At 37.8% G+C, this 24348-nt stretch overlaps 1 protein-coding gene across 7 annotated transcripts in view; it reads right to left on the reverse strand.

Moving 5' to 3' along the window:
• The window catches only part of nAChRalpha4 (nicotinic acetylcholine receptor alpha4), a 562559-nt gene that overhangs the window by 439182 nt on the left and 99029 nt on the right, over window positions 1-24348 (reverse strand). For all 7 annotated transcript variants that reach the window (XM_073992624.1, XM_073992651.1, XM_073992631.1 and 4 more), the window contains exon 2: window positions 1666-1896. In XM_073992624.1, the coding sequence (XP_073848725.1) occupies window positions 1666-1869 (204 nt within the window). In that variant the 5' untranslated portion in view covers window positions 1870-1896. The remainder of the gene's footprint in view (window positions 1-1665; window positions 1897-24348) is intronic.

The following is a 24348-nucleotide window of genomic DNA, read 5'->3' on the forward strand; positions in this document are numbered from 1 at the left end:
TCATCAAAAGTTTACTCAGGACGATAAATGGACAAAGCCTCTCCGCCGGGTCAATCAATTTGGATATTTCAGAGGGAACTTTTCGTTTTGTAGGATTTGATAGAGAAGGAATTCTACATACTCGTATTTGGAAATAGAAGTAATCGTTTTTGGCGTTCCACCCTACTCAAATTGGACGAATCCATCATTGAGAAGATGTTCTTTTGGAATGGTATCTAAAAGTAGTTGTAACATAAGATATTCCATTAAGAATCAAAGTTTGCGCTTATTTCGTAAACATTGCGATGTCGCAATTTTTTCTGACTTACTAAGAGTACAAGAACGACCCTTTTTGAAAGGAAAAATAACTACATAACGAACTGTCGTATCCCTTTTAGTGGGTATTATAACACCTCCGATAAGCAACTGATGTACCTTTTTTAATAAAAATTTGGATCAGCCAATGGGATATCTGGAAGAGTATCAATTGCTGACATATGTAGAGGAAAATCAGAATAAAGGATGCATCCAAAGGTAAATATGCAAGATTTGTGTGACTTTGCAGAAACGAAACCATTTAGGCCTGATATTTGAGCCGACGTATTTTTTATGACAATTTCAGTAAAATAAAAATACGCCTTATATAAAGGTTACCTCTAAGCTAGAAGGAAATAGAAATGCTTTAAAAACGTCACAATTATGAATAATGTTTATACGTGTTGTTGCTAATTCATATTTTTTAGTGGCGGGGTAGGATTGTATTACATTGTCATTAAGTTGATATTCTCTAGAATGTTCTTTCAAGGTGATATCAGAGAATGTTCCCATAGAGACAATGTCGAGTAAGGTAGTTTTGTACAGAAATATAGGATCCCAAGTTTGTATGCCTATATCGTAAAGCTGTAGAGAAGATATTTGAAATCTTTAAAAGTACCACTAGTTGACTGTTAACTAGTAGCATTTTTTTCAAAACAAGACTGCAGCGCATACAAACGCTCACACTGTGTTCACGGCTGATATTAAGTAACATGACAGATCCTCTCTGTTAATTTAAGCATTAAATTATGTTAATACATCTGAGATTTCTATAGAAACTGATAAAACAGTCATGTTAATATTGGATTTACTGTGAATTTTTGACGAAAAGATATTTGTTCTGATAAATATTTTTCTAGTGCCATTATGGGGTTTTTAATATTTGAAACTCACTTTGATTCACTGCTTAGTATTTAATCCACTGAAAATTCACAATTTCACAATTTTCGATATTTTCACAGAATAATATAAGTGTGATCATTGTTTAATAAATTCGTTTCATATGCCGCCCTAAACTTCTGCTCTTACATGGTTTGGATATTCTATTCCCTTTTGACTATCACCGATGGAAGAATATTATTCTTATATAAATCAGATATACAAATGAATGACTAAATTTACTCCAAACACATAAAACAAAATATAAAAAACTTCAACACTTCATATTGTGTACAATTCACAAAAAATGGAGGCTGGAAAACAATTGGTAGGGGGTTCTATTCAAGTGAGCGACAGTGTATATAACAGATGTTCGTTATATTTACACCTAAACTGAATTCATGCTGTGTCAATGGACAACAAATAAAGTACATACGCTTAAATGAAGCTGGGATGCTATGTTAATAAATTATATTTCAAAATAAAACTTACCACATCAATTAATTGCGATAATTTAAGTTTTATACAAACTTTTAGAACATCAGTTGTGTTTACTACTGGTCTGACCAATTTGTTGTAGTTGCTCAGAAGATCATCGTAAAGCCGCTTTGCATCTGGATTGCCAGCAACAGCGCCATGAACCATAAGAGCCGACAACAGCCATGTTCGAATTTTTTCTCCGTTAATTGACTTCATAATGATGTGTTGTACTTTGTATTGTGCCTATATCAATTAAATGGAAAATTATTATTCTAACAATGTAAAATTTACTTGCAATTTACTTAAATATACGTATCTCCTATTTCCACGAAGAGTGTAATTTTCCGAGTTAAAAATGTATATACTTTACACGATCTACTTCACAATGCACGCTGGTCCCTGCTTGTAAGAAAATTCTAAAGCAAAACATTTTCTTGAAACTCATCAGACTTCATTCTTAATACATAAAATAGTTCGCGGATTAGTGACTGACTGATTCATCATCAACGCACAGTCAAAACGGCTGAAGATAGGAGTTTGAAATTCTACCGGTAGGTCACTGGTGGTGCGAAGGTGTGGCATACTGATAGTTGCCTATAATGAAATTAGCTGCATTTACATCATACATAGTAAGTCGATGTATCCATCGGTCAACTTTGCCGACAGATAAATACTTTCAGCCCAAGATAATGAAAACACAAACAGCAAAAACTCTTGATATGCATTTTATGCATCTCACGTGCCAATACCAATGTTAGACATCACAGGTGGTAAAATTGCAATACGATCCAAGACTAGGCTATAAATTGGGTTAAGATCAATGAACGTAAACAAACAAAACGATTCGCGTACCAATCACACAAAGCCACAAACTTCTCTGAATCGTTTCGTTCTCAAAAATGTACTTCGGCTATGCTTTGCCGAGTTGTTTCATTCACCACCGAAACAAAAAGAATTTTTGGCAAACATTTACTGTGCGAAATGATCACTGACACACTCAGACACACACATTTGATTGCTTAACAACCCTCCTATCGCTAACATCAACATACTGAACATACTACGGTTGATGTGGTTGATGTTTTCAAACACCAAACGAATCATTCATTCATTGAATCGTTAATGTGTTTTGAACATTTTCGTTTTCCATCTGTTCTTGTGGAATTGGGAACTTTTCGCTATTCGTTTTGTTCGCACTCACGAATGTAAACAAAACAAAACTAAACAGCGAGTTTGGTCAACGTGGGTTATGTTTCGTTTTGTATTGTTCCTATGAAAAATACGAAACGAAACCATTGGAAATGTTTCATAAAGTATTTCTACGTACGCTGGTTAAGACACAAATTATGCTAAGAAGTTACTTTTAACTGGAGTTGTCGTGAACAGCTTTCATTTTAGGTAGTGGCGTTTTAGCTTTCCTGTTAATATCCCTCAAAGTATGGTCTTGCCCAAAAAAGTGTTCCGTTCTCTATGAAGGGTTTGATAATGTTCTTTTTTAAGATGACCTGTTTGAACACAAAGCCGAAAAAATTTTCCAATTAAAAATAAAATTATGCTATTTTTTATTTGTTTTGTTGATTGAAATTTGACTTCCCAACATAAAAATATTATTACACAAAAAATAAAATAACTAATTAGACCATCTTTTGTAACCAGCTTTCCACATATCAGTGCTACATTTTTTGTGTAAGATCAATCATGATTTGAAGTGTTTAATAAACATCTGCACAAGCCACTTGTTTCTTCATTCAGGCATTGGAACAAAAAACAAGATAAACGAGACAAGTAAACCAACTCAACGACATTTTCAAGACCAATCAAGCTATGCCGACACAACGAAATGTTCAAGTCAATCAAGCCACACAACGAAATGTTCGAATCAATCAAGCCACACAACGAAATGTTCAAGAATATCCAATCCACAGAACGAAATTTTCAAGACCAGCCAAGCTACGCAACGAAATTTTCAAAACCAACCAATCCAAACAAACCAACCTCCAAGATGAAGTCGCTCAACACAAGAGCTGAGTAGTGTGTCATAAAACATGCGTAAACGCCAAATGTTTGAACAATTATTGTTGTTGGAATGATGGAATGCCGTGTGCGTATTACGTTACATGGATAAAGAAACCCTTAATGAAATTGCCATACATTTTACGATACGGATTTGTACTTTCAAGTGGCTAAGCTATCGATAACTCGAGTAAACGTTAAAAGGATATATATGTATTTCGAAATTAAAAAAATATCCATAACTATTTTGCCATCATAAAATGACTATGGGGTTCGTAATAAAAACGCCAACACTGCAGTAAATGAAAAATGTTACCTATTTCCCACGTGAAATCTGATGTGCGGTTTTCACGTAATTTAAGCATTTTTAGTTGAAGGTTCATACATCTATTATCATCATTACAAAAATGTCTCTAATTCGTAATACAAATTACGGGCTATCCACAATATTTTATTATTATGTAAATAAAACGCATTTTACATTTGGACCTAAAACAGGTGTTTTGGGAATTTACGTCATTTATTTGACAGATATTCTATGGAATTGGAACCTAAATGACGCAAGTTTTATAAAACGTTAGATGCAAATTGCGTTTAAAACTCGGTTAGTTTTTTTAATTCTTTTTTATTGTATAAACGGCAGAAAACCTTCCTGAAAGCCCTGAACTTAAAAAAACTGTAGATTATTAAAAATTTAAATATTTGTATGCATTAAAATTAGACCAACAAAAAACAAGTGAGCAAATGCTATTGTCAGGACGGGGCTGACTATGTGTTACCCTACATTTATTTATTTATTTATCTATCTATTTATTTATTTATTTATTCCGTAATAGTCTATAGAACAAAGTTAAGCTTAATATAACAAATTTTGTGTAATTCTAAAAAATATGTATTATAATAAATACTGCTTTAAGGTTTCTTTCAACGAGTGTTTTGTTGCACTAAACTCAATGACACAAGACCGATTCAAAATATTGTATTCTTTTAAGGCCCTATTAATAGGACTGTTTGAAACATAATTATTTCTATGATAATCAATAAAAAACAAATTAATGTTTCGAAGATTTCTGCTTGGAACATTAAACTTAACTTTTTCCAAAAGATAGGAGCAATCAATGTTAGAGTTAATTAAGTCATAGACAAAAAACATTGTTTGGGACTTTCTTCTCCATTCCAATGTCTCTAAGTGAATGAGAAGACAACGCGATTCATAACTTGGAATTGGAGCAGACAAATTTAATGGCATTAAGGCAAACTTAATAAATTTCTTTCGAATTTTTTCCAACCTATTTATGTGAGATTTAGAGAATGGTGACCAAATGATTGCACCATATTCCAATTTGGTAAAGTGTAAGGGTCCTTAAATTCTTGACTATTTCTTTTCAGTTTTCAGTTTTCACTGGTATACATTTATTTTAGGGGGATACTAGGGATTTACTTTTATACCAAACGACTCAAGGCGAACTGAACCAAAATAATTAATATTTAGTTTTATATTTGACTGCTATCGACATCTACTTGGTACCAATTGAAAGCTTTGCTAGTCTTCTTGATTAGCATTTTTAATGTCTTTGATACTCGAAATAGAATCAGAGGTATTTGTCATTAAAGTAAAAGCTTCAAAAGATTAAAATTGTAATAGCATAGCGCTTTTGACAATAAATGTGAACCAGAAATTTCTGACATGGAAATAAAATGACATAAATTGGAAATTGGGATATACCAGCGCCTTTTTCAACATTTCACCGATTTCGATGTGCGCCAACTAATTTTGCTTCATAATAAAGGCGATATTTCATCAGTCATTGACGGAATATGCCTACTAGAAGCGCAATTGAATATTCTCCACTAGAGTTGGGCAGTCTAGTTCCCGGAGCGGATCGATCTTTCTAGTTCCTTTTCCCAAAAGGTACTAGTTCCTTAATATAGTTCCATAGTTCCAAATAGTTCCGAGACCGATATAGTTCAACGAATCTTTCTCTTTCATCGTTCTTTTCATTCCAAATAGTTCCGAGACCGAAATGGTTCAACGAATTCTTCTCTTTTGTCGCTCTTTTTGTTTCCTTCGTTCCAAATAGTTCCGGGAATGAAATGTTTTCATGGTTTGGTGGATGAATTGACATAAAAAAAAATAAATTGCAGCGAACAAACATTGAAGGAAGCAGAAAAACGAAAGGAACTATATAAACGCAAGAGCTGGATATAGTTCCAGTAGTTCCTTGTCCGGAATAGTTCCTTGGAACTAGTTCGTTCCGGAACTACAAAACTCTATTCTCCACATATGTTTTTTGCCCATTCTGACCTGAATATTATTCGACCATCGCCAAAATCAATACGCTTCTTCCACTATGGGACCCCCATTAACCCTCAAAATTTCGTGACGATCCGATCAAAATTGCGACCTGTAGCGTGATTACAAAAAAATGGAAAAATGGGATGTGTTACCGACTATTGCGATATTTTCGTTATTTGGCCAGCTACGCCATCCTATTTTGCATCATTGTAAAAATGGGATTTTCTACTTTCATAGTCAGGCTTTGCAAAGCAGTGCTATTCGTCATTATACTACGATCATTATTTCGAAATACCCTACCTACCCACATAGTGGTGTAGGGTATAACTATGCAAGTAAATAAAACCTTAAAAATTTTAAGCAAATAGAAGTAAATAAGTTATAATAATAAAAAGGAAACAAATTAATAAAATCTATATATAAAGGCAAATGGTGTTAGTTACTATGCTTATAACTGAAGAACAGCTGAACTGATTTTAAAAGTTTGCACTAATTCGGAATGGTCTGATGGCAGAAAAGGATAAAACCTAAAAAAATCTCCAAAATCCACGAAAATTTTTCAAAAATATTATTAGCAAAATTAATTATTTCCACGCATGTTTTGGTGTGGTGTGCAATCATTTTTTGGACGATTTTTTGAGAAACTAGATACTTTTCAGTGTGAATGACATACATACATATCGCTCATTTACTCAAAGAGTGGCATAACTCAAAAAATGGGAGTTAGTAATTTCTATTTTTTCTACGACTTTTACTTTATCTTGTGTCAAATTTTCAAGTTGATGTCTCTAAAACTCAATGAGTTACAGCTTATTTTCTAGGAGTTTGGCATAAATCATAAAAAAAGTTTTTTGCATTTATGAAGCACTAAAACACTTCAAATCATGCTTGATCTTGCACAGAAATTTAGCACTGTTATCTGGCTAGTTCTCTGCAAAATATGGTCCAACAAGTTATTTTAGTTTTTGTTAATGCGAAATTTTTCTGATCTGGTCACCCTAATTGCATACCCTAAGTTTCGAATACACCCACAAGCTTTGTTTGTGTGGGTGTTACTCTTTCACTCAACATGTCCGTTTGTGTCCTCTCTGTGGCTTTGCTTTTTTCTCTTAAATAAATGCAATTCACTTGTTACCAGAATCCCAACCAATATTGCTGTCAATTCGGTAAGCGCTATTCAAATATCCAAATTTGAATACCAAATAAAGAACCTTTACTGTTCTTTACAAGTCACTTATACGCTTGTCTTTTATTTCTTTTTCTTCCCATCCTGCCATAACTGCAAACGAGAGGAAAATATTTCGAACTTCCAAGAAATATTTTCCTATCCAAAACACAGCAGTATATCCAGCTTTTTATTCCGATATACCCACTACCGGCATTTTCATTGGTCCTCATTGAACCAGATTTTATTGCTATGCAAGTTTTTCCATCCATCCATTCCTTAATTTCATCCGTTTTCATCCAAAAACAAGGTAAGTTTGTGCTTTTATTCTCCAAATACAATTGTGCATTTCAATTTCAAAGTGTTAAAATCAAAGTGCGTTTTCCCGTCGGCAAATTGATCTTGCACAGAAATTTAGCACCAAATAAAGAACCTTTACTGTTCTTTACAAGTCACTTATACGCTTGTCTTTTATTTCTTTTCCTTCCCATCCTGCCATAACTGCAAACGAGAGGAAAATATTTCGAACTTTCAAGAAATATTTTCCTATCCAAAACACAGCAGTATATCCAGCTTTTTATTCCGAAATACCCACTACCGGCATTTTCATTGGTCCTCATCGAACCGGATTTTATTGCTATGCAAGTTTTTCCATCCATCCATTCCTTAATTTCATCCGTTTTCATCCAAAAACAAGGTAAGTTTGTGCTTTTATTCTCCAAATACAATAGTGCATTTCAATTTCAAAGTGTTAAAATCAGAGTGCGTTTTGCCGTCGGCAAATTGATCTTGCACAGAAATTTAGCACCTTCGTTCCAAATAGTTCCGGGAATGAAATGTTTTCATGGTTTGGTGGATGAATTGACATAAAAATAAATAAATTGCAGCGAACAAACATTGAAGGAAACAGAAAAACGAAAGGAACTATATAAACGCAAGAGCTGGATATAGTTCCAGTAGTTCCTTGTCCGGAATAGTTCCTTGGAACTAGTTCGTTCCGGAACTACAAAACTCTATTCTCCACATATGTTTTTTGCCCATTCTGACCTGAATATTATTCGACCATCGCCAAAATCAATACGCTTCTTCCACTATGGGACCCCCATTAACCCTCAAAATTTCGTGACGATCCGATCAAAATTGCGACCTGTAGCGTGATTACAAAAAAATGGAAAAATGGGATGTGTTACCGACTATTGCGATATTTTCGTTATTTGGCCAGCTACGCCATCCTATTTTGCATCATTGTAAAAATGGGATTTTCTACTTTCATAGTCAGGCTTTGCAAAGCAGTGATATTCGTCATTATACTACGATCATTATTTCGAAATACCCTACCTACCCACATAGTGGTGTAGGGTATAACTATGCAAGTAAATAAAACCTTAAAAATTTTAAGCAAATAGAAGTAAATAAGTTATAATAATAAAAAGGAAACAAATTAATAAAATCTATATATAAAGGCAAATGGTGTTAGTTACTATGCTTATAACTGAAGAACAGCTAAACTGATTTTAAAAGTTTGCACTAATTCGGAATGGTCTGATGGCAGAAAAGGATAAAACCTAAAAAAATCTCCATAATCCACGAAAATTTTTCAAAAATATTATTAACAAAATTACGACTTTTACTTTATCTTGTGTCAAATTTTCAAGTTGATGTCTCTAAAACTCAATGAGTTACAGCTTATTTTCTAGGAGTTTGGCATAAATCATAAAAAAAGTTGTTTGCATTTATGAAGCACTACAACACTTCAAATCATGCTTGATCTTGCACAGAAATTTAGCACTGATATCTGGCTAGTTCTCTGCAAAATATGGTCCAACAAGTTATTTTAGTTTTTGTTAATGCGAAATTTTCCTGATCTGGTCACCCTAATTGCATACCCTAAGTTTCGAATACACCCACAAGCTTTGTTTGTGTGGGTGTTACTCTTTCACTCAACATGTCCGTTTGTGTCCTCTCTGTGGCTTTGCTTTTTTCACTTAAATAAATGCAATTCACTTGTTACCAGAATCCCAACCAATATTGCTGTCAATTCGGTAAGCGCTATTCAAATATCCAAATTTGAATACCAAATAAAGAACCTTTACTGTCCTTTACAAGTCACTTATACGCTTGTCTTTTATTTCTTTTTCTTCCCATCCTGCCATAACTGCAAACGAGAGGAAAATATTTCGAACTTCCAAGAAATATTTTCCTATCCAAAACACAGCAGTATATCCAGCTTTTTATTCCGAAATACCCACTACCGGCATTTTCATTGGTCCTCATCGAACCGGATTTTATTGCTATGCAAGTTTTTCCATCCATCCATTCCTTAATTTCATCCGTTTTCATCCAAAAACAAGGTAAGTTTGTGCTTTTATTCTCCAAATACAATAGTGCATTTCAATTTCAAAGTGTTAAAATCAGAGTGCGTTTTGCCGTCGGCAAATTGATCTTGCACAGAAATTTAGCACCAAATAAAGAACCTTTACTGTTCTTTACAAGTCACTTATACGCTTGTCTTTTATTTCTTTTTCTTCCCATCCTGCCATAACTGCAAACGAGAGGAAAATATTTCGAACTTCCAAGAAATATTTTCCTATCCAAAACACAGCAGTATATCCAGCTTTTTATTCCGAAATACCCACTACCGGCATTTTCATTGGTCCTCGTCGAACCGGATTTTATTGCTATGCAAGTTTTTCCATCCATCCATTCCTTAATTTCATCCGTTTTCATCCAAAAACAAGGTAAGTTTGTGCTTTTATTCTCCAAATACAATAGTGCATTTCAATTTCAAAGTGTTAAAATCAAAGTGCGTTTTGCAGTCGGCAAATTGATTTTTTCCTTTTTTCGTTTATCTAACGCACAGTGTTCCGAATTTGCTTAATTAGTTTCACTTGTTTTTTGTGCTAATTAACGTTAATTCATTTTCCAATGTTCCCATATTTTGAAGTGAATAATTTAATTGAAATAATGTAATTAATATTTTCATTTATTTTATAATTGCAATTATTTGAATTTTATTTTCCATTTGCATTTATTTGTTTGCAATTATAACATTTATTTTATTTTTTCCATTCGCGACAGTGTGCTTCTCTTCATATCGTTTTTTATTTTTCTTACTGCGAGAAAATTCCTATTTATTTCTATTGGTTTGTGTGTTTATACGTTTTATCCATCACCGTTTTATTCCACTGCAGTTGTTGTTATTGTCAGAGAAATATCAACTGCCGACTAGTCTCTTCAAGAACATAACAACTGATAAACCAGTGTTCACCAGCAACAACAAATTCAACCGCTGCGTTTGTGTTGGGCACACACACGAGAAACATCGTGTGCGTTTATGCCAGCGACGACCACAGAAATACAACCAAAGCGAAGACATGTATGAATGTATGAGTGAAAAAAGCAACAACCACATTATGTTTTTGTTTGTTTTCATTCATTTACACTCTACGTGAGAGAGAGAAGCAAATGCAAAAACAACTCAGTGGGCGCCCTCACTATACGATCTAAGCAAAGAAGCTCGTCCCTGGTTTATGCAATGCTAAAACAAAGAAGATGATCGGTGGTGACAGCAACGTTCAAACTCACCACAATTGAGATTGTGTGTGTTCACACAGACACGGGTCGCGAGCCCAGTGGTGATTAACACTGATATAGACACACATATGTACATATTATTTCTTGTTGGTCGCTGTCGAGTCGTTTGTCCAGTCAGCCAATAGACAATAATAAATAAAAAACTTCACAGCAGAGCCCGGCTGCCCCGGCTGAGGTTTGAACCTGGGTCCTCTCCAACAAACAGACAATGTTGTCGAGATCTCAGCGTTCTAAGCCACTGCCAATGTATCAAATCAACAAACTAGTCGACATGATACCAATGTATCATATCAACAAACTAGTCGAAATGATATCCAAAACTTCAATAACTGAAGGCATTACAATTCATGAAGGAAACCCCCCTTCGATTGTACATGTGTATGTATTGAGAAAATGATTCCTAGACAAGACACTAGGGTGACTTGATAAAGAAAAAAGACTTCAATAAATACTTCATAATTACAAATTTGTAAAAATGTTTGTATAAATAGAAATTATCAAAATCAGCCTTTGTCTTCTAGCCATTAGCATTCAAATACGCCTGATGAGCCTGGCTTAAACCACCAGGCGAAACAATCGTAGCGTAATGATTGAGTGTGTGGTATTTCGCTAGAATTCATTTTTCAATACAAAACTCCTTAGGCCATGTTAGCTCGATTAATCCAATTAATTAATTAAAAAAACTTTCATATATAATGGCCTTCGTCCTAAAAAGACAATAATAAATAAAAAACTTCACAGCAGAGCTCGGCTGCCCCGGCTGAGGTTTGAACCTGGGTACTCTCCAACAAACAGACAATGTTGTCGAGATCTCAGCGTTCTAAGCCACTGCCAATGTATCATATCAACAAACAAGTCGACATGATGCCAATGTATCATATCAACAAACTAGTCGACATGATATCCAAAACTTCAAAAACTGAAGGCATTACAATTCATGAAGGAAACCCACCCTTCGATTGTATATGTGTATGTATTGAGAAAATGATTCCTAGACAAGACACTAGGGTGACTTGATAAAGAAAAACGACTTCAATAAATACTTCATAATTACAAATTTGTAAAAATGTTTGTATAAATAGAAGTTATCAAAATCAGCCTTTGTCTTCTAGCCATTAGCATTCAAATACGTCTGATGAGCCTGGCTTAAACCACCAGGCGAAACGATCGTAGCGTAATGGTTGAGTGTGTGGTATTTCGCTAGAATTCATTTTTCAATACAAAACTCCTTAGGCCATGTTAGCTCGATTAATCCAATTAATTAATTAAAAAAACTTTCATAAATAATGGCCTTCGTCCTAAAAAGACAATAATAAATAAAAAACTTCACAGCAGAGCCCGGCTGCCCCGGCTGAGGTTTGAACCTGGGTCCTCTCCAACAAACAGACAATGTTGTCGAGATCTCAGCGTTCTAAGCCACTGCCAATGTATCATATCAACAAACTAGTCGACATGACGCCAATATATCATATCAACAAACTAGTCGACATGATATCCAAAACTTCAAAAACTGAAGGCATTACAATTCATGAAGGAAACCCCCCTTCGATTGTGTATGTGTATGTATTGAGAAAATGATTCCTAGACAAGACACTAGGGTGACTTGATAAAGAAAAAAGACTTCAATAAATACTTCATAATTACAAATTTGTAAAAATGTTTGTATAAATAGAAGTTATCAAAATCAGCCTTTGTCTTCTAGCCATTAGCATTCAAATACGCCTGATGAGCCTGGCTTAAACCACCAGGCGAAACAATCGTAGCGTAATGATTGAGTGTGTGGTATTTCGCTAGAATTCATTTTTCAATACAAAACTCCTTAGGCCATGTTAGCTCGATTAATCCAATTAATTAATTAAAAAAACTTTCATAAATAATGGCCTTCGTCCTAAAAAGACAATAATAAATAAACAACACAGTGTTTGTTGGTGATTTCCACTCAACAGTGATCGAACTCTTTATTGTTATTCTCCTCGTTGTGCTCTTGAATATACGTGCACCCTACAGCAAGTCCGTTTATATGGTCGGTTTACAACTTGTGTGCGACGTATAAATATTTTTTATATTATCGTATATATATTGAGGTGAGGTGTCAAGATACCTCATTCTTGCCGACTAATAATCCTCCATATCGCCGCTGGAGGGCAAAACCCTTTCTTTTAACCTCCGCCCAGCTGCTAAAAATTCACATGTCCGAATTTAAAGCTTTGTGGGAACGCGCAAAATCGTCCTTTGAGAAGTTCATGACCGAGAGAGCTAGTGAGGAGGGTGAAGACGAAGAGGATGGTGAGGAGGTAGCGTCCGAACGGGACACCTTCCAGGCTAAGTACAATAGCACATACGTCACCTACTGTACTTGTCTCGCAAGGTTGTCTGAACTTTTGGAAAGTTGTCAGACTCCTTCTCCTCCAAAATCTTCCGAATCCGCATCTTTACCTTCCAGTAGTCCCGTTCCATTGGAACATCGAGATCAAAGTCATTCCTTCCGCCTTCCTTCGTGCGACATTGAAGTCTTCAATGGAGATTATATGTCATGGCCTACATTCCGAGACATGTTCACGGCTGTGTACATTAAAAACTCCTGTCTTAGTCCAGTCGAGCGTTTATTCCACTTAACGCAGAAGACAAGAGGTGACGCTCGGGATATAGTCCAAAGATCGCCATTGACTAATCCAGGTTTCCAATTAGCCTGGCAGAACTTGTGCGCTAGATTCGAAAATAAAAGAATTCTTGTGAATGGTAAGCTCAAGGTTCTTTTCAATCTTCCTTTTATTAAAGTCGAATCAGGCTCTGCCTTAAAGTCAATGCAGCGAGGTATCAACTCCTGTATAGCTGCGCCTTCCTTGTACGATATCGACGTTAAAAGTTGGGATCCGATATTCGTATTCCTTTGTTCCAACCGTCTTCCAGACTCAACTCTGACGTTGTGGAAGCAAGGTCTCACTGATAAAACAGCACTTCCAAAGTGGGAAGACCTCGATTCCTTCCTGACAATCCTGTATCGTACTCTTGAGTCCGTTTCCGAAATGCGCAATAATTCAAAGTCGGAAGACAACAAAGGGAAACCCCAGTCCAATTCCAAAACTTCCAAATTTAGTTCATTTCAGACTAAAGTTTCTGCTCTGAAATGCCCTCTGTGCGCAAATTCCTCACATATTCTCCGAAAATGTCCCAAATTTATTGCGATGGACATTAAACAGCGTGTTTCCGAGGTGAAGAGACAAGGTCTCTGCCTGAATTGTTTTTCTAAGACGCATAATGTTCGTAATTGTTCCAGTAAGAACAACTGCTTCGAGTGTCACAAGAGACACAACACTATGCTCCATGATAGTTCGGAGCATAGTCGTCCCTCCAATCTTTCTTCCAACCCCAATAAAAACTCAGCTCTGAGTGCTAGCTCTGTTCCCTTCACTCCTAATTCTGTACAGTCCACTAATTCTGGGAACGGAGTGATCCAATCCTGTTTCACAACGAGCTCAAGAGGAGTTTTATTGGGGACTGCTCTGGTGAATGTTATTCACCTTGTTGTCTCGTATCAGCACGAGTGCTTCTCGATTCTGGTTCACAGGGAACCTTTGTTTCCGAGAAGTTCTTCAACAAGTTGAAGTTTCCATACCAGCGTACGAACGTGCAGATTTCCGGTCTCAACAATACCACTGCAGCTTCCGTACGAAAACTTTTCTCCATTCTTCTATGTTCCAGATTTGAAAAAACCGTCCAGGTTTCAGTCCAGGCATTTGTAGTTCCACAATTGTCTGGAAATCTTCCTTCGCAGACTCTGCCGACGACTTTGTTCTCTCGTCTTCCTAACATCAAGCTAGCGGATCCGCATTTCCATAAAAGTTCCACTATTGATCTGCTAGTAGGTGGTGACTTTATTCCAGAAATCATGCGATCCGGGGTAATGCATAACTTGTGCGAATCCCTAATGGGCCAAGAGACCATCTTTGGATGGATTCTCACAGGTCCAATTCCCATTTCTTCTCCATCGTCCACCGTAGTCTCCAACTTCTGCGAAATTTCCCTAGACAAGGAAATACGTCGTTTCTGGGAGGTGCAGAACGGTCCAAGAAAGAGGTTCACCTCCAATTCCGACAAGTCCTGCGAAGAGCTGTTTGTCTCAACTACCACGAGAAACAAAGATGGCAGGTATGTCGTTCGCCTTCCTTTCAAAGAAGGTTTTCCAAATGAGATTTTCCTAGGACAATCCCGTCCAAGCGCGATCTCTCAGTTCCTCCGCAATGAGATCCGTCTACTCCGAACTCCAAACTTTAAAGTAGAGTATGATCAGGTGCTGGACGAGTACATTCAGTTGAAGCACGTGATTCCAATTCAAACTCCGAGCTCCAGTGCTAAACCAAGCCACTACTATATGCCTCATCATTCCGTGGTTAAACCCGAGAGATCAAACACAAAGGTTCGTGTGGTTTTCAACGGATCTGCTCCTTCATGCAATGGTCAAAGTCTGAACAACATTTTGCACATATATCCAGTGTTGCAAAATGACTTGACCACGCCAAAAAATGTACCGCCAGATTCTCGTTCACTCTGATCATACTCCGTTCCAAAGAATTGTCTTCCACCACCAACCAGGTGAAAACATCCAAGATTTTGAGCTACAAACTGTCACATTCGGTGTCAGTTGTGCTCCATACATGGCTATTCGCACGCTTCTGCAACTAGCTGATGATGTCCAATGTAGCCATCCAAAGGCAAGTTCAATTATCCGTAATGATTTGTACGTGGATGATGTACTTTCCGGTGCACATTAACTTTCCGAAGCAATTCAATCCAACAATGAGCTTAAATCCGCTCTAGCATCAGCTGGTTTCTCCCTTCCAAAATGGACAGCGAACTCAATGGATATTCTAGCGGATCTTCCTAATGATCATTTGTTGTGTGAAAATTTCCTGAACTTCGACGATAGTAGCACCGCAAAAACGCTAGAAATTCGTTGGAACGCTCGTTCAGATTCATTCTTCTTCGTCACAACGCCTTTTCCAAACTCTTGTCCCTACACAAAGAAGGAGATTCTTTCCCAGATCTCCAAACTTTTTGATCCTGCAGGCTGGCGTTCGCCATGCATCGTTGTGGCAAAAATTATAATGCAGAAAATATGGTCCGATGGAACAGGTTGGGATTTTTTGTGTTTCAACTTTTTGGTTTTTTTCATATTTTCCTTTATAAAAGATTGGTACCTTGTGCGTAATTGTTAAGCAAGATAATCACAATTAGAATTATACATGCTAAGGTAACAATCTTTTATAAAGGAAAATATGAAAAAAACCAAAAATTTAAAACACAAAAAATGTCATAGCGCATTAATTTTTCAACTGATTTCGTTGGTTTTTCCCATTTTGGAAAGCCAACTAAATTTCCTACTTGCCAACAGTAAATAACTGTACTGTTAGGTATCGTTTACGCAGCCTAGAGCACAAGGAAAAACATGTCACTGTTTTTTAATGGGTTTTTGTCACATATAAACCACTATTACTTAGCCATTTGTTAACCGATTTTAAAAATCTATCGCTTGTTCGAAAGACAGTATTCTCCCCTTTCCAATAAAGGATAGAGTGTGAAAATCTGTTGTGGAAAAAAGAAGTAATGTCCATTTAAAGTTGAAAATACAAGAAAGCCCATTTTTCACTACATTTACCGTTATAAAATCAAAAACCGAAGCAACCCAAAGAAACCAAAGGTATTTTCGTCTTCTATGGACTTCCACAAAACCGAATTTATGCATTAGAACCCCTGCAAATTTTCACTGTAGCACAGTGTTATCCTTCCGTACAACTGCCAATTTTCCCGGCTATATGTTGATTTTGTCCACAAAATTACTATCCATGGCGGCAATCAACTGGTTCTTCGAATAGTAAGATCCCAATACTGGATTCCTAAAGTCAAGAACCTGATTAAGACCACAATCAATAAATGTCGGCCTTGTATTCTGTACAAAAAGTGATGTCAAAAACAAATAATGGTGCGCTCCCTCCTGAGCGTACCGAAATCTCTCAGGTGCCTTTGACATCAAGGTTTATTCCGGTCGCACATGTCGTATCACAAAGGATATGTGTGCGTTTTCATTTGTTTTTCGACCAAGGCAATTCATCTCGAGGCCAATTCCGATCTTTCCACATCCTCGTTCTTGGCAGCCTTCCACAGACTCATCTCTCGGCGAGGATGTCCCGCACATTTGTACTCTGACAATGGTACGACATTTGTGGGTGCTTCCAAAATTCTCGCGAGAGAGTTTCTCCAGGCAACTCGTGCTGCAGTGGTCGAAAGATTTTCCTTCCAAAATCTCAGATGGTATTTTATTCCACCTGGGGCACCTCATATGGGTGGCCTCTGGGAAGAGTTGCAAAACCCATTTCCGAAAGTTCGCCGGCTCCCACAAATTCACTTTCGAAGAGTTCTTGACACTTCTTTCCAGAATTGAAGCTTGTCTGAATTCCCGTCCGTTATCTCCTATCTCCAGTGAGCCGACTGATTTCGCCGCTTTGACGCCAGGCCAATTGATCCAAGTACAGAGGAGAGTTCGACTTCCTTGATCAATCGACGGCAACGTTTGAAAGCTATTAATCAGAGTTTCTGTGCTCGTTGGAAAACCGAGTATCTCCGAGAGCTTCAAAAACGTCATAAGTGGCAAACTCCAAAGAAAGATATAGAAGAGAACACACTGGTCGCTATTTACGACGATAATCTTCTGCCAAATTCCTGGCGCCTGGGTAGAGTCTCCAAAACTTACCTTGGCCCAGATCGGCATGTTCGAGTCGCTGATATTGTGACACAAAAGGGCGTTGTTACGCGTCCGATCACAAAGCTAGTTGTCCTGTAGCTAAATAACTTCACCATTTCTTTTTTTCTGTCCTGTGTTGTTCCGTCCATACCTTCCTTAGATCCATCATGCCCAAACAGTCCTCACACAACCAACGCAACCGTTCCAAATCAGCTCCGTTCAAAAGGGGACAGTTCTTGTGCCGCCTCTGCCAGCGTCCTCATGCATTACGTCGATGCTACAAGTTCCTTGACATGGACATGGCAGAGAGAATGAAGGTTTTTCGGAAGCACAAATACTGTGTGAATTGTTTGGCCCTAGATCATTCGGAGGGTTCGTGTTTGAGTGACACCGGCTGTCGTCACTGCAACAAATTTCACCACACCCTGCTCCACGTGGATCCCAAGCTACGGGACCAAATTCTGCCGCCGAGAACACCCTCTGCCGAGTCGCGTTCCCGGTCTCGCTCCGTTTCGCCTCAGCCACCAACATCCAAGGCTGCACGTCGTCCGCAGTTGTCTGCCCCAGCACCAGCCAAGAAAGGATCTCTCACGGCCTTGATTCAACAAAACCGCACTATCCTGTTGCCTACTGTCGTCGTGAGGATTGACGCCAAGTGTGTTGCCCGTTGTCTGCTGGACTCCGCGTCCCCAGTGAGCCGCGCCTCAAGGGCCTTTGTCGAAAAGTTGAAGGTGAACACATTGACATTGAGAGAGAAGACGTTGTGCCAACTCACACTTTTCTCCTGATTTGACTCCAAGGTCAAAATTGAGGGCACGTTCCGGGTGGACAACAGGTTGACGACGAAGACTCCTGCTGAATCGCTTCCGGAGGATTTTAAGAAAAACTTCCCGCACCTTTTCTTTGCTGACCCCAAATTTTACCTTTCGGCGGGCATAGATATCGTGATTGGTGTGGATATTTATCCCAAGGTCATTGCGGAGGGTGTGTACGTGCGAAGCGGGTTGCCTACCGCGCAAAGCACCGTATTTGTAGTGGCGCTTGCTAAGATTGTTCGGTTTTCTGTTTTTCCCCTGTTAACATTGGAAATAGCGCCATCTGTTGTCACTGCAACAAATTTCACCACACCCTGCTCCACGTGGATCCCAAGCTACGGGACCAAATTCTGCCGCCGAGAACACCCTCTGCCGAGTCGCGTTCCCGGTCTCGCTCCGTTTCGCCTCAGCCACCAACATCCAAGGCTGCACGTCGTCCGCAGTTGTCTGCCCCAGCACCAGCCAAGAAAGGATCTCTCACGGCCTTGATTCAACAAAACCGCACTATCCTGTTGCCTACTGTCGTCGTGAGGATTGACGCCAAGTGTGTTGCCCGTTGTCTGCTGGACTCCGCGTCCCCAGTGAGCCGCGTCTCAAGGGCCTTTGTCGAAAAGTTGAAGGTGAACACATTGACATTGAGAGAGAAGACGTTGTGCCAACTCACACTTTTCTCCTGATTTGACTCCAAGGTCAAAATTGAGGGCACGTTCCGGGTGGACAACAGGTTGACGACGAAGACTCCTGCTGAATCGCTTCCGGAGGATTTTAAGAAAAACTTCCCGCACCTTTTCTTTGCTGACCCCAAATTTTACCTTTCGGCGGGCATAGATATCGTGATTGGTGTGGATATTTATCCCAAAGTCATTGCGGAGGGTGTGTACGTGCGAAGCGGGTTGCCTACCGCGCAAAGCACCGTATTTGTAGTGGCGCTTGCTAAGATTGTTCGGTTTTCTGTTTTTCCCCTGTTAACATTGGAAATAGCGCCATCTGTTGTCACTGCAACAAATTTCACCACACCCTGCTCCACGTGGATCCCAAGATACGGGACCAAATTCTGCCGCCGAGAACACCCTCTGCCGAGTCGCGTTCCCGGTCTCGCTCCGTTTCGCCTCAGCCACCAACATCCAAGGCTGCACGTCGTCCGCAGTTGTCTGCCCCAGCACCAGCCAAGAAAGGATCTCTCACGGCCTTGATTCAACAAAACCGCACTATCCTGTTGCCTACTGTCGTCGTGAGGATTGACGCCAAGTGTGTTGCCCGTTGTCTGCTGGACTCCGCGTCCCCAGTGAGCCGCGTCTCAAGGGCCTTTGTCGAAAAGTTGAAGGTGAACACATTGACATTGAGAGAGAAGACGTTGTGCCAACTCACACTTTTCTCCTGATTTGACTCCAAGGTCAAAATTGAGGGCACGTTCCGGGTGGACAACAGGTTGACGACGAAGACTCCTGCTGAATCGCTTCCGGAGGATTTTAAGAAAAACTTCCCGCACCTTTTCTTTGCTGACCCCAAATTTTACCTTTCGGCGGGCATAGATATTGTGATTGGTGTGGATATTTATCCCAAGGTCATTGCGGAGGGTGTGTACGTGCGTAGCGGGTTGCCTACCGCGCAAAGCACCGTATTTGTAGTGGCGCTTGCTAAGATTGTTCGGTTTTCTGTTTTTCCCCTGTTAACATTGGAAATAGCGCCATCTGTTGTCTAGTGTCATCTTGGAGTGAAAATATACCTATCAGATTGTTGACATTTTCTCCTTTGATTTATTTGATATTTTTCCTATTATCTGGAAATAATTCGTTTTTGGAGCGCGTTACCGAGCCTTCAACAATGCGAAGATGTTTAGACTCTGCCATTTTGATTTCTCTACCACTAGCGATTAAGAACAGCTTTGAATATTAAATTGATATAAGTTCGGAAAAGAGTAGAAAATTCACATTGCTTTAATCGTACATTATCATCAACAGTTTGATTCAACGAGACAGACCAGTTCTCGTTGGATTACACACCGTCTAAGTGATTCGCATTTATTTACTAGAAGGAAAAAATATGTCTGTACATGGTATGATTTACTGCAGATTTCCATGTCAAAGCATTCCGGAATAAAGCGCAGCATCGTGGTCAATACCTGGGTATTAATATAGTGTTTGGCCAAACGTTGCGTTATTGCAGTTGTCAGTTTCCTTTGGACACGGCATAAATTGCATTTAAACTAAGCATACCCAAATCGAGGAATGATTCACGTGAACGAGAACAAGGAATCGAATCCTGTAAAAACGACCGTGATAAGAGTGGTTAAACTATCAAAGACGCAATTTTGCCGATGTCTAGAAACATGAACCAGGAACAGCCCGGCTTAATTTATGAGAAATCAGTGGAAATATTAGTTAAATTTATATATTAGTGGTTGCCTGTAAATTTTTCCTATTCATTTTAAACTCGTATAGTTAATCGGCGCTATAAGTGTTTTGCATGAAAAAGTGGGTCTTAGTAGTAATAGTGACACATTTTTATACCCTCCACCATAGGATGGGGGTATATTAAGTTTGTCACTACGTTTGTCACTACTCGAAATATTCATTGTAGACCCCACAAAGTATATATATTCTTGATCAGCGTGCAATTCTACATCGATATAGCCATGTCCGTCCGTCTGTCCGTCTGTGGAAATCACTCTAGCGTCCGAACGGATTGACGTAGGTTGATGAAATTTTGGGAAAATATGTTATATTTACGTAGGACTTTTGGTATTGAAAGCGGGCTATGTAGGTCCACGCTTTCGTATAGCCCCCATACAAAATGACGCGTGACGCGTCGTCGTTTTAAGGAATTTTTAAGATATTTGGCCCATTTTACCACCGAATTGGTTGTAATTTGGTACTTTGTGTCTCCAGAGGCCAAAAAATATTCCTACCAAAGTTGGGTTATATAGGTCCACGTTTTGGTATAGCCCCCATATAAGGCCCCATATAAAGTACGCGTCATTTTAATATATTTTGAATGTATTAGACCCATTTGACCACAGAATTAGTTGTAATTTGGTATTTTGTGTCTTCAGAGGCCAGAAAACATTCGTACCAAAGTTGGGTTATATAGGTCCACGTTTTGGTATAGCCCCCACATAAGGCCCCTTATAAAGTACGCGTCATTTTAATATATTTTGAATGTATTAGACCAATTTGACCAAAGAATCGGTTGTAACTTGGTATTTTGTGTTTCTAGAGGCTAAGAAACATTTCTACCATAAAATGTTTATATAGGCCCACGTGTTGATATAGCCCCCATAGGACGATATCTCCCGATTTTCGGTATTTTAAAGGTTTTGGCCTCATTATCACACCGAGATGGCTGAAATTTGTGGTGGAGGGTATAAAAAGTTCGGCCCGACCGAACTTAACGCTTTTCTTACTTGTTTTCCTTAAACTACTAGTGCATAAAATTTATGGAAGGAGAATACCAAATTTATTTGAAAAGAATCAGAAGTGGAAGAAAGAAGCAACTGGCAAAATAGACCCGTTTGCTCTGGCAGAACTTAATACCCAGTCAATGAAAAGTAAAAGAAACGACAACAACCTTGTTCATGTGTAATAATTATCATTATCGAGTTAAATTAGATCACTTCATATTGGGTATTAATTAATCACTTCTCTTGAAAACCTTAGCAACACCTTTCTCACTAATTATTCGTGTACAGCAGCATTGCCTACAGCCAAAGAATAAACCGCAACAGCGCAGTTGGCGTAACTCCTGAAAGTACTTTCATCGAGGGACGGCGAGCAGAGATCAATGTAAGTGAGTGATTATTGTTACTTTATTTGTTTTGCTATGGTTTTCTTATAAGATAGAATAATATCAGATTGGCCATGTGAACATCCATTGATAGAGCGAAGAATATTTTTTCCCCCCAGAAATTGCAAATAAAATATGGTATCTGGTAATATCTCTGAGAAAAACTTTATTAATGGTTCATATTCTGGCTTTAATGTTGGTTCCAACATTTTGACCTTCTTACATGGTCACCCTGAGCTCCAGTTAATATTGTCGTGGAAAAGAAAATTAAATGATTATGAGAAATATTGAAATTATGCGAACCCGCATAACTCGAAATTCAGTAAACTCCCATAGATGAAAGAAATTTGCAAACTGTTTTGGCAAGTTTGTTTCTTCCCTATCTCTACTTCGTTCCTTTTCTTTAGCATGTTTATATTTTTTTCTTTCCCACTTATTCAAAATCTATATATTCGTATAATTAGTCTGGTATATGTATATTAAGTCAGTTACAATTTCATTTACGTGTGGTATTTATAACTAAATTAGTTATTTAAGTTCTCTTACATTTTAATTCCTTCAAATTGGCTGTTAGGAAATGAATTTAAAGTTTAAATTAAGCTCTCGAAATGTTAAATGGAATGATTAACTCTTGGATTAAATACATTGCAATGAATTGTGAATAAGATTTGTCTGATTGATCTTCTAGCGCCTTTGGGTAAGCCTGCTACATAAAGATCGGGGTCAAAGTATAAATTTTTGTTTTGTCTTGGATTTAGTTGCTCAAGAGCAATATACTTTGTCCATGGTTGGGAGGGCAGTCGGCGACCTTACATCTTGTTGCCTGAGTCTCTTGATTTGGTAGATTCCTATACTTTCTCTTTGACTTTCTCAACGTCACTTTCTCTCAGTGTTCACTTTAAAATTAGATGCTTTCATCTCACCTTTCCGTTTCCACAAATACTGTTCTAATCTATCCGTTTCCTTTATATTGAAGCACGCATACATACGAATATTTATATGTAGCATAGTGGTAATCAAAGCATTGGTGCATACCGAACCCTACCCACCGACGAGTGATAAGGCCGGAGACTTTGCGTGCATATGCTATTTTCAATGCTGCAACAACAACCACCACACATATCTTCGTTGTATGCTACAGAATAAATCAAATGGCGCCCAACGTGGGGCCCGAACATGAAACTTGAAATTCTTAATACCATCTAGCTAATGCTAATACATGTTAGGCTCATCGACTTCATTTCTTTTCTAATTTCTTTTTTCGAGAAGACATAGCGTGATTATTTGGAGATCGGTTTTGGTCACAATTGGAATCTATTACCGACCGATAGTTAGCCATGTTTTTTTATTTTCTTATACGCTAGTGTTGTTGTGTTACAACCCATGTTTGAATCGGAATTCAGTTTCTGGGTAAGATATATATTAGTACTGACCAAAAACAGGTAGGTGTGACATAACTGCATGGACTCCCAATTTTCTTGGATCTATGGAGTACATACCTCTATACCAAGGGATATCTTTATTTGTATTTTTCTATTCTTTCTGCTACCATAACAAAAGACATTATATAGCAAGCATTGCCTAGTTCGCGAATGATCAAGCAGATAGGATCTTAATAATAGAACTTTGGTAATCCGATATCTATTTTGTTAAAGAAACATTTTTATTATTTATTAGTTAACCCATTTATTCTTTTGTTTTTGCGCACCATATTTGTAATTTTTTTTTTTTGATTTTTTTCGCGTCTTCAGAAAGGATTTTGGGGATTTTAGTTTTTTTGTTGAATTCGCATATCTGTTCAGTTTAATTTAGTTTTGGGTTTTAACATGTGTTTATACATGTTTTTATAAAATCAGGAATTTTTTTATCGAATTAAAAAGCTTATGGTTTCCTTTAACTGTTGGAAGGTTAATTGTCAATGTCTTGAGGAGAACTCATTGGAGAAGAGTTTCCATGCATAGGTGAGAATTAAATAAAACAGAAACATTGGGTTTGTTTCACTTTGTGGTTGCAAACAATATATGTTATTTGATTAATAAACTGTTGAAATTTGTATTCAATTTAGAGAAGATGTTCGATATTCTGTTGGTCTAGGCGGATTAAGTTGAATATTGGTTTGAGTTTTTTTCAATTTAATTTTTTTGCGGAATTTCTTCGTTCTTGTTTTTTAACAAAGCTTATGTTTTATTCAAAACTGGTGGTATTTTCTCCTTATATGAATGTCGATTGAGTTTTGATAGAATTAAGATAAAATTCAAGACTTCACAGAATTAGGGTTTTGAATCTTTCT

Source organism: Musca autumnalis, unplaced genomic scaffold (assembly GCF_047663935.1).
Source record: "Musca autumnalis isolate F117 unplaced genomic scaffold, ASM4766393v1 scaffold_1, whole genome shotgun sequence".
NCBI classification, from domain to species: Eukaryota; Metazoa; Arthropoda; class Insecta; order Diptera; family Muscidae; genus Musca; species Musca autumnalis.